Here is a 10,244-nt window from a genome sequence, read left to right as displayed (position 1 = left end):
GTGCACCTGTCGTTGGGGGGCAGCCGCCAGCCCACCCGCCCCGCCCCTGGGACCTGGTCCCGCCCCAAGCAACTGCCAATGCCCGCCACCCACAGACGACAGACGACGCTTCAGTTGTATAAATCTTCTTTAATTGAGAAAGCATGGAGTGGAGACCCCGTCCCCTGGGAGCAGCCAGGAGATGGGTTGATCCTGAGCGGGGGTCTTGCGGGCCAGGGGAGTATGTACCCCTCTTTCAACAAGCGAGAAATAGAGCCCCTCCCTTTAGGGTCTGAGGCTACTCGGAGTCCCCCTCCTAGTTCACTGGTGGGCTCCCGATATTTTTCAGGCCTGCCCCTAGCGCTCCACGCTTTTCAGAAAAATCTTATCAGGCCCTTTTTGGGTACCTAAAACTTAGCTGAAGTTATAAGCTGTAAGGTAAAGCAAGTTCTATTAAGTTAGAAGCTCTGGGGTTATGTGAGGTCTCGGAGCCCAAGGGGCCCTCACTGTCCTTGGCCTGACTTGTAGGGGAGAGGGGCAGAACTTATTGCTGAATTGAGGTCCTGCACTGGGGAGCAACGTTGTGTCCTGTTTGTTCTTTTCATTCTAGATCCATTACCTTAGAGACCTCAGCTTTAAAGGGGATCTGGAAGGAATTCCTGCTGAGGTAGCTAAGTGTTCACGTGCCCCCAACCCAGGCACTGCCAAAATAATGCCATGGTTTTGGCCCCTTGGCCATCCCAGCTTCCCTGCTATGGGCGAAGATTCCTTCCCACACTCCTCTGCCCTTCCTCAGACTCCGTTTCCCTGGCAGACCCCAGCTGAGCTGCCCGAGCTGGAAACGGCATGTAAAAACAAGGTTAGCGTTCTATAGGAAGAATCGGATTTTTAGAAAGTCTAGGAAAAACCAGAAGTGTTTCTTGAGTCATCAACAAAGTTCTTGGTGAGGGTTCTTTCTGGAGCTCACCTGTGATAGGCGTTACTAGAGAAGGTAGGAGGGTGGGTCTCTATGAGCACTACTATGGCTGTATAGGCCCCGGTTCCATGCTGGAGGGAAGGGCTGAGAGTCGTGGTCTATGTCCCAGAGCTGAGATTTAGAAGGACATATGGCTCCATGTGCATCTAGAAACCCATGCTTTAGAATTGGGTGTCTTTGGGATAAGAAAGTTAAAACTGTGGTGATCTGAGACTGGTCCTAGTTCAGGCCAAGGCCAGCAGCTGGACAGGGCTCAAATCTAGCCTCCCTCTACCTGGAAACCAGGGGTCCATCTGGGTCAAGGACAGAAGCCTGCTGGATCCAGAGCAGAGCCTGGCAGCATGCCAGCGTTCCAGCACAGAGCCTTAGTGCAAAAAGGGCCCTGGCCTGGTGTTCCAGTACCCGACCAGAACAAGGCAGGAGGTGGAGTCGGGCAAAAAGGAAACTGATCCTGAGCTCCCGTGGACCTATAAATCTATGGCTCAGTGGCAATGAAGAGGGCATAGGGCTCTAGGAATTGACTGAGCCTGGGGTGCTGTTCTCTCGGCTTTGGATCCCCCCTTGGGCCTTCTTGGGAAAAGGCTTTGAGGGTCTGTGTGAAAGGAAAGAAGTGATCACCCAGGACCATTTTCAGAATCCCCCTCTCTGAACTCCTCCCAGGAGGCTGGAAGCCTGGGGTCAGGGATGGCGGGGAGTCACAGCCAGCCCCTCGGCTCCCTTAGGATAGAGTACCCGCTGGGACTTGGCTGCTCAGGGCATGAGTATGGCGGCAGGGTTTGGGGCAGGGCCGGGAGCAGGGCTAGGGGACAGGCTGTGAGAGTGGCCGGCTCCGTGCAAGGGCAGGGAGCCTCCAGTCCACGGACTCCATTTCAGGGGGCAGGGGGACTGGAAGGGGAGGTCTCAGGGACACTGTGGAGAGAAGGCTCCCGGTACATGGCCACTGTGAAGGGGAGAGAGAGGAGCAGGAAGGAGAATTAGGCCCGGAGACAGCTAGAAGGAATCAGAGCTCTGAAAGGGTGCCCTTCCCCAACACTCATCCTCTGGGAACCCCAGCCCACAGGAGGAGGGCTCCCGAAACTCCCCAAGGCCAAAGCCTTCCTGGCTAGACTTGGTATAATCGGTGCTGGCTAGACTTGGTATAATCGGTGCTGGCTAGACTTGGTATAATCGGTGCTGGCTAGACTTGGTATAATCGGTGCTGGCTAGACTTGGTATAATCGGTGCTGGCTAGACTTGGTATAATCGGTGCTGGCTAGACTTGGTATAATCGGTGCTGGCTAGACTTGGTATAATCGGTGCTGGCTAGACTTGGTATAATCGGTGCTGGCTAGACTTGGTATAATCGGTGCTGGCTAGACTTGGTATAATCGGTGCTGGCTAGACTTGGTATAATCGGTGCTGGCTAGACTTGGTATAATCGGTGCTGGCTAGACTTGGTATAATCGGTGCTGGCTAGACTTGGTATAATCGGTGCTGGCTAGACTTGGTATAATCGGTGCTGGCTAGACTTGGTATAATCGGTGCTGGCTAGACTTGGTATAATCGGTGCTGGCTAGACTTGGTATAATCGGTGCTGGCTAGACTTGGTATAATCGGTGCTGGCTAGACTTGGTATAATCGGTGCTGGCTAGACTTGGTATAATCGGTGCTGGCTAGACTTGGTATAATCGGTGCTGGCTAGACTTGGTATAATCGGTGCTGGCTAGACTTGGTATAATCGGTGCTGGCTAGACTTGGTATAATCGGTGCTGGCTAGACTTGGTATAATCGGTGCTGGCTAGACTTGGTATAATCGGTGCTGGCTAGACTTGGTATAATCGGTGCTGGCTAGACTTGGTATAATCGGTGCTGGCTAGACTTGGTATAATCGGTGCTGGCTAGACTTGGTATAATCGGTGTCCTCCTGGATACTCGCAGGTCCTGACTGGCGTGTCACTCCATGTCCACATCAAGGCCAGTACCCTCCCACGTGGCCCAGCTTTTCCGCAGTCCCTACTCACCCTCCAGGAGCTTGGGCACAAAGTGGGCAGCTGCCTTGGTTTTCTTGACTCGATTTCCCTTCATGACTCGGCCCTCCTTGTCCAGGCCCAGGTACCAGGCCCGGCCAGAGCGGCGCTGGCGGTAGAGCGCCGAGGCGTACAGAACGTAGTAGTTCTCGAAGACGCATTCCTTAAAGCGACACTCAGCTGTGAAATGTGGCTGAGGAGACAGAGACCCAGAAAGGCCCACAAAGAGACACAAAAAGATGTATCACTGGACAGAAGGGGGCCCTGGGAAGACCAAGGGCCAGGATAGAATCCACACATTTGGGGCTGGGAGGTCCCACTTCTCACTCCATGCAGACACCAGGGGAAAGGGAGGGTGAGGGGGAGTCTGGTCGCCCCCTAGATTTGGGGGGCAGGGGGCTGGAATAAAAGGAAACTAGACTGGGGGGGCAAACCCCAGGCCACTCATCCTCGCCATCTCACCGAGCTGTACAGCAGCCCCTCCGCGTTCATGGCCATGTAGTGACCCAGCTTGGCACTCTGGATGGTGACCACACGGAGCCCCACAGGGATCAGGTTGAAGTGGGCTGGGGGTGGGGAGAGGGGGGCGTCAGTGCTGGGGGCCTCGGGCCTGCAGCCCACCTCCCCCACACCCAGCCCAGTTCCACTGCTTCCCTTGGGGGCCAAAGAGCCAGACAGAAAACAACGACACCGGAAGTGGGAATAGGATGGTCCCCTCCTGTCCCCACAGTCTCCCTTCCCACCCAGCCGCCGGCCTCTCCTCTCACTGAAGGAGCTGGTGTCCTCTGGGGTCCCCTGAATGCTCCCATCAGGATTCGCCTGGAGGTAGAAACCTTGGCGGCAGAACAGTTTGGTGACGATGCCTTTGAGCTGAGGCTCTGGAGAGAGAGAGAGAGAGACATTCATCTTCGAAAATGACATCTCTGTTCCCAGAATCATTCCTCCACTTGGCAGGATGGGAGGAAAGAAAGAGGGGAGAATGCACCGGGAGGTCAAGGGTCCCAGGCCTCAGCAGCTCTCTGATCCTCCAAGCAGGCTCTCTCCCATCTCTCTCTGACTCCAGAGGAAGCCCCGGTGTGGGTCCCTTCTGCTTCCTCTAACCTCCAGCTTTCTGGCTTAATTTATTGAAATTTATTTAAATGGCTTAATTCCTACTCTACAGCTCCACCAGAAGTGGGGGAAGGGAGATGAGCGAAGAGGAAGAGGGGAGCCATCAGAAGGCAGAGGACGGAGGGAAGCAGGCAGGACTGCAGAAGGGCCAGTGTTTGTAACTGTGGGGCGGTGGCAGGGGACCACAGGGTCGGGGCGCCCCCTCAGGAGTGGGGGTGGGACTGGGCCCGACGCTGACTCAGCACCTGCTGCTGCGGCTGCCGCTCGCTTGGCGCGGGCCTTGCCTTGGCCCAGTGCCGGCCTGTCTGACACTGACCCATCTGTCTGTCTGTCTGTCTGTCAGTCCGCGGTCTCGCGGGGGCCCGGCCCTCCCTGAGGCCCAGCCTCTCCCCTGCAGCCAGGTAACCCGCCTGAGGTGGGGGACATTCGGTACCAAACCCTAGGAAATGGGGGAAGGGGGCCGGGGAGCTGGCCAGCCGGGCGGAGTCACGTGGGGGCCGGGTCCCACTCAGAGGGTGGGCTGCGGACCGTACCACTACGGAGGGCCGGCGGAGGGTCGGCGGCGGGGGGGGGGGGAGGAGGGCACGAGGGGGCTGCCCCTGGGGGAGCTGGGAGCAGGCGGGAGTGGGCTCAGAGGGACTCCTGCCAGTCGTGCCTGGACGGGGACCACGCGCCAACCCTCGCCACTCTCCTGCCCGGTCGCTTACTCTCGGCCGACTTCCCCGTACCCCCTCGGAGGTGGTACGACCCCCCAGTCTCCGCGCGGGTCTCTCGCCCCGTACAGGGTCTGAGTTCTTCGCGGCAGAGGGTACCCCCGAGCATGGGGGATCCGCTTGCGGAGCCGTGTAGGGGGTAATGGGGAGTGGCCGGCGCCCCTCTCGAGGCGCAGGTCATCGAGGAGGGCGCACAGAGGGGCGGGCCGGCGAGGTAGCTGCAAGGACACCCGGGGGAGAGCTGGGGAGATTGGCGCCGAGCCACACAGGCTCGGCCAGCAGGAACGGAGCCAAGGCGTGGAGGAGCGGGAGAACCGGGGCGGGGGCGGGGCTGCCAGAACTGCAGAAACCCTCGGGGTGACCCAGGCGTCCGGAACCCCCAGGCCCCTCCACCCCGCATTGAAAGAATCGCGAGAGCCGGCACGTAGGCGGTGGACGGTGGGGGTGGAGACTCCTGCGTTGGGTGGGGGGTGGGGGGCGGCGAGCCGGAGCCCCGAGGCTTGGGAGCGCCAGACCTAGCCCCCCAAGCCTTCCCCTTGCCCTCGACAGCAAGGAGACTCCGGGTTATGGGCAAAAGAGAAGGGAAACTGAGGCATCGTCTGGCAGAGACTCTGAGGTCCTGGCCCACCCCCTTCCACTTTCGGGGAACCCCCGCTCAGTCGGACCCCATCCTTCGGAGTCCCTGGCCTCAACCTCCCAGGCGGAGAGACCCCAGGCCGGGAGACCCCGCTCTAGCCACTCACCAGGGCCACGGTCCGGCCGCGCGGGCCGCCCCCCGCACAGTCGCACCTTGGACAGCAGGATGAGGAGCTGCTTCTGGCAAAGGGACTTGGTGCCGCGGGGACACACGCGCCGCTGCGCCGACACGGGCCGGCTGCCCCCGGGCTCACGGACCTCCCGCTTCTGCCGGATCAGGCTACTGGCCAGAGCCGCCATGGCGCCCCGGGAGGAGACACCCCCAAACTGGCAGGGGCCCGGAGCGCGCTGGGCTCCTCAAGAGAAGCCCGCTCACCAGGGCATCCTCTCCACGCTGGGGTCCCAACTCACCGCCTCACCCACGGGGACCTGAGGATAAGCCCCAGGCCCCCCCCAACCCCCAGCCGCCAGCTCCCACCCTTGGGCCCCGTGTTAGCTCCACTGGCCCCAGCGCCCAGTGTATCTGTTGACCCCACCCTCGACTTTTGTCCCCTACTGGAAACTACCCTGTTCTTCACTGTCCCTGTCCTCACTTCCCTTAGGCCAAAGTCAAGACCCTCAAAATTTGCAAGATGTGTTTCCAATAGTCCCAGGCACCTTTCCACCCTATTCTGGGGACCCGCACTCCTCCCAAATCCACTCTTGTAACCTAAAGGGTGCGGGTCATTAGCGTTGATATATTAACTCAACCCCATCCCTGCTGGGGCACTGCCAATGTCAGGGAGGAACTCAACCTTGGTGTCTTTGCCACCCTCTAAGTGGAAAGGATCCCCCACTTTTTTCAATGGAGTCCCCCAAAACTGTCTGGGAAAACCCAGGCTGTCCCTGTTCAGCGATTAGGGGTTCCCAGACCCTATCTCTGGGCCATACCTTTTTTTCACCAAGTCACCTCCATTTCTAATGGTACATGGTTCCAGCTGCTGTGCCCCTTTCCTCACCTTGTCACCCTCCACCCCTTTTGAAGTCACCTCCAAATCCGCCCTTCCTAGGGCTTGTCTGGAGGGCTTCTGTCACCTCGAGATAAGAAGCATCCGGTTTTGCCCCCCCCCCCCACCCGGCTGCCCCTTAATTTCCTCGGGGACAGCTGGTGCTGTTTAGATCCCACGCCCTCCAATCCAATCAGCCCCCCGAGAGGAGTGCACCCACGTTATCACCGGTTCCCAACTGTGAACAGGCCCCCTACAAGTCAGAGTGCATCAGGGCTTTCTGCGACAGGGCTTCTCCTCTTCCCCGGGACAGCCTACATCACCCCTCTTCCTTCCCCGACGCCCCTCAACCTGTCCTGTCTTGTTGATCCGGCGACGGGTGGCGCTGGCTCCGGTTCCAGGCTCCTCCCTCCCTGTCCCTCGCCAGCGGAGCTTCCCCCCACACCGGGCTAGGCGCCCCGGACCCCAGGAAGGGGGAAGGGTGTCTCCGCAGAGCGCCCTGGTCCGGCGAAGTCAGAGCACCGGGCCGGGCGGCTGGACCAAGCAGAGCGGCGGCGGCGGCGGCGGCGGCGGCGGCGGCGGCGGCGGCGGCGGCAGTGGGGAGCTGAGGCGGCGGCGGCGGCGACAGCAGCTCCCCCTCCTCGGAGAGCCGGCCCGGGGGCGGGGCAGGGGGCGGAGACGCCGGGAAAGAGGGGGGTGCAGCCGGGCGGGAGGAACCCCGGGGTTCCTTGGATGCAGGGAGTGGGGACGGTCTTAGAGGCAGGCGGAGCCAAGGCAAGGCCACACGTCTTGGGGTTCAGAGGAGGAGAGACAAGGAGGTGACTGCACTGAACGGAACCCTGGATGGGAGGAGAGGTTCAGCTTAAGATGGATGGAATGGCGGACGCTGGGAGAATGGAAAAAGGGACCCTACTGCCCGGCCTGGGAGGGTAGAACTGAATGAGGAAAGTGGGGTCTAACTGCAGAGGGGAGGGGTGGTGGGGAGATCCAGCCCGGAGCACAACCTGGGCTGGTCTTCTTAATCTCTCCGATTTTATGGGAGCCAAACTGGTCAGTCCCTGGTCTCCACACCTTCCTGCTGCGTTTTGTCAGCAAATGTGCACCTCCACTCCTTCCCTACTGACTCCCAAAAGACCAAAAAATTGGAAAGATGGTGGCCGGAGGATGCGCTGAGCCGGGAGGGGTGCTGGCCACAGATCTGGGGAGTAAAGGGGCTAGAAATGGGACGACCGGTGCCAGGGACGGGGCAGGAGGATGGGGAGGAAACCGCGAGGCCTTCTCTGCGGTGCTCTTCGGAGTCAGGACGCGCAAGTGTCTCTCCTCGGCGAGGGGCTAGCAGCCCCCGCCACATCCCCATGGCCAACAGAAGCACCTTTCCACGCGGGTAGGAACAGCGTCTTTAATGGGCCCCGCCTCCCACGCCAGCTAAGCCGCCCCCCTTGCGTGCAGCCTTCGCCTCCTCCACCGCGGCGCGCAGGGCCTGGGCTGGGTCCCCGCGGAGCCGGGCCAACGCCCCGAGCAGCACAGCGGCGCCATCCCCCGCGCGGAGCTTCTGGCCGCTCAGAAAATAGTGGGGCAGCGTCCCGGCCTCGAGCACGCGGCCCAGCTCATCCAGCAGCCCGAGGCAGCAGGCGCCCGCGTTCTCGGGCCGCGCGAGATAGAGCGCGGGTAGCCGCTCGCACGCCCAGTAGAGCAGCGTCCGCAGGAGGTAGGGCGCCGCGGCCCGGGTCCCGGCCACCAGCGGGCGCAGCAGCGCCTGGGCCGCCGCGTGCGCTTGCAGCAGCGGAGCCGGTATGCGCGCCTTGAGCGCCAGCTCCTGGCGGGCGAAGCAGAGGTGCCAGCTGGAGGCGCCCAGCCCCTCGGTGTGGCCGCCGGGCACCAGGTAGAAGGATGACGACTCGGGGGCCAGCGGGCCGGCCCACGAGTGGCTCCGAGCACCATCGGGCCAGCCGGCCACGGACACCACGGGAATCAGGTCGAAGAGCAGGACGCGGCGCGGCGGCCCCGGCGTGGCCAGGAGGACGGTGGTGAACCCCGCGTGGCGGGCGGCGTGAACCAAGCGTGGGGCACCCGGGACGGGGAACAGGGACTCAGCCACCGCGGCCAGTGAAGCAAAGAACCACGCAGATACCTGGATGGGGCAAAGTGTGGGCCAAGTCTCCCAGTCCTCCGACGGCGGTGGGACTGGGCTGAGGATGGCTGCTTTCCTGACGTCACCATTCAGGTTTTTCAGTGGGGTGGAAAAGCCATGATCGATTCTGTTTTGCTCAGGCGGCTCGGGCTGGGAAACGTTACTAGAGAGTTTTTCCAAAGACATGTTTGGCTCAGGTTCAGTGACATAACCGTGCTGGTCCATGGAGGTTTGGGGGCCCTCGGGACCTCCTTCACTTTTGGTTCGGCGGATGGAGTCACGCCCTCCTGGGACTGGAGGTCCTAGGCAATCCCGCCAAGCCTCCCGGATCGAGGTTCCGCGGACCTGCTCTGGGAGGCACAGCCACGCGGAACAGGTCTCCGCATCCAGTTGGAACTCCTGCCCAGTGCCGTCTAGCGAAAACACGGGCACTAGGAGTGTAAAGCCGGCGTCGTAATGAGGTCCCCGGATGTAAGGACCTAGGGGTGCAGGTCCCAGATCCAGGGAGCCCTCGCGAATCCCACCACGAAGCAGCAAGAGCTCTGCTTGGGGAGGAAACCGGGGGTCCCGACGGTGAATGAGACCTACGGGAAGAGACGGGTTGGGGAGGGCAAGGCCCAAAGCCCCGGGCGGGGTGGGGCGAGGCTCAAGGCTGGGAGCGGCCGGAGGCGGGGAGAGTGACTTACCCAGCAAGGAGAAGACGAAGTCCTTGGCCCGGAGGAGATCGGGTCCCGACTTGGGCGCGTCACTCCAGCTCTCCTGCACACCGAGCTCCTGGATCAGCTGCGTTAGTTCCTGCAGCTGCGCCCCGGAGCAGAAGTCTATGTCGGTGAGCGGCCGGGCTGGGGCTGGGGGCGGCGGGCCCCACCAGGGCGCACTCCCCCAGACCGCTGAAGCCATGTGGCTCAGCCGTTTGGGGCCAGGGAAAACACAGACGGGAGGACGCTTAGACGGGCCGCTCCTCTGCGGCCAAAAAGCCGCCCGCGTTCTTCTCTCCTCCCGAGGCCACCGGAGTGCCCCAGACACAGTTCGTCAAAGGGTCTGCAGCTGAAGGGCTCTAAATTTAGTCTTGAAACCGAACAAATAAATACCTCCAACGCCGTTGCCCTTTTCTCAAATGCTGGTCCCCGCCCCCATGGAAAGGCTCACCTGACTCAGCAGGTAAAAAGTAGCTGTTGGGCCCTCCGACGGGATGTTGATAGTCGCCGCCGCCGCCCCTGGTCCGCCTCCCCTTACCTCTCTTTCGGAAGCCGCTTGTGGTCTGCGGCTGCCCTCTTCGGGATAGCTGCAAGGGGTGGGCAGGCAGCAGACACAAGGATTCAACAGGTATCTTCTTCCTGGAGCCCGAGGCCACGCCCCCAAGCTGGGGCCACGCCCCCTTCTGGAGGCCGTCCGGGCAGTTCCGGCCCGGCCCCGCCTCCTGCCGGAGATCAGTCGCGCTCCGCGCTGCTGAGCTCTCGCGCTGTGCTGGGGGTTGTAGTTTGTCTCCCGAGCTGCCGGGGCGCTGAGGCCACGCCCCTGCATCCTTTCCTGTTCCGCTGAAGTAGTGTCTGATGGAAGTTGTAGTTTCTGTGGAGATCAACTCCTGTGACTTTCAAGCCCAGGTCAGGCCCACGTGAACATTCCGTGGGGTTGGAACAGGATGGCTCCGAAGAGCAAATAATAAAGGGGGGACGTACCCCAGGGGTCTGGGGCGTAATAGGGGCC

At 61.4% G+C, this 10,244-nt stretch overlaps 2 protein-coding genes across 3 annotated transcripts; both read right to left on the bottom strand.

The window, feature by feature from the left end:
* Positions 1-114: 114 nt before the first annotated feature.
* On the bottom strand, positions 115-7,662 carry FGF11 (fibroblast growth factor 11). The gene is made up of 5 exons (XM_004760302.3): positions 5,528-7,662; positions 3,729-3,839; positions 3,424-3,527; positions 2,956-3,154; positions 115-1,895 (listed from the first exon to the last, which is right to left on the bottom strand). The coding sequence occupies exons 1-5, from the start codon at positions 5,718-5,720 to the stop codon at positions 1,825-1,827; spliced, it is 678 nt and encodes a 225-aa protein (XP_004760359.1). The 5' UTR covers positions 5,721-7,662; the 3' UTR covers positions 115-1,824.
* Positions 7,663-7,791: 129 nt separating this feature from the next.
* Positions 7,792-9,971, bottom strand: TMEM102 (transmembrane protein 102). Of its 2 annotated transcripts, XM_045083278.1 has the most exons (3): positions 9,687-9,971; positions 9,224-9,584; positions 7,792-9,121 (listed from the first exon to the last, which is right to left on the bottom strand). In XM_045083278.1, the coding sequence occupies exons 2-3, from the start codon at positions 9,435-9,437 to the stop codon at positions 7,806-7,808; spliced, it is 1,530 nt and encodes a 509-aa protein (XP_044939213.1). In that variant the 5' UTR covers positions 9,438-9,584; positions 9,687-9,971; the 3' UTR covers positions 7,792-7,805. The 2 variants fall into 2 exon arrangements, with proteins under 2 accessions (XP_044939213.1, XP_004760361.1); XM_004760304.3 differs by having other exon boundaries at positions 9,224-9,971.
* Between the last annotated feature and the right edge of the window lie 273 nt (positions 9,972-10,244).

Source organism: Mustela putorius, unplaced genomic scaffold (assembly GCF_011764305.1).
Source record: "Mustela putorius furo isolate JIRA1106 unplaced genomic scaffold, ASM1176430v1.1 tig00000695_pilon_pilon_pilon, whole genome shotgun sequence".
Taxonomy (NCBI): Eukaryota; Metazoa; Chordata; class Mammalia; order Carnivora; family Mustelidae; genus Mustela; species Mustela putorius.
The sequence above is the reverse complement of the archived record's forward strand: the minus strand, read 5'-3'. Positions and strand labels throughout refer to the sequence as shown.

Excerpts from the sequence above, each read along its gene's own strand:
- FGF11 (XM_004760302.3), bottom strand. The coding sequence starts at position 5,720 with ATGGCGGCTCTGGCCAGTAGCCTGATCCGGCAGAAGCGGGAGGTCCGT. Across the intron at positions 3,840-5,527 it reads GCGGCCGGACCGTGGCCCTG|AGCCTCAGCTCAAAGGCATC; the intron begins GTGAGTGGCTAG and ends CTCTCTCTCCAG. Across the intron at positions 3,155-3,423 it reads AGGGGCTGCTGTACAGCTCG|CCACATTTCACAGCTGAGTG; the intron begins GTGAGATGGCGA and ends CTGTCTCCTCAG.
- TMEM102 (XM_004760304.3), bottom strand. The coding sequence starts at position 9,437 with ATGGCTTCAGCGGTCTGGGGGAGTGCGCCCTGGTGGGGCCCGCCGCCC. Across the intron at positions 9,122-9,223 it reads CTTCGTCTTCTCCTTGCTGG|GTCTCATTCACCGTCGGGAC; the intron begins GTAAGTCACTCT and ends CTCTTCCCGTAG.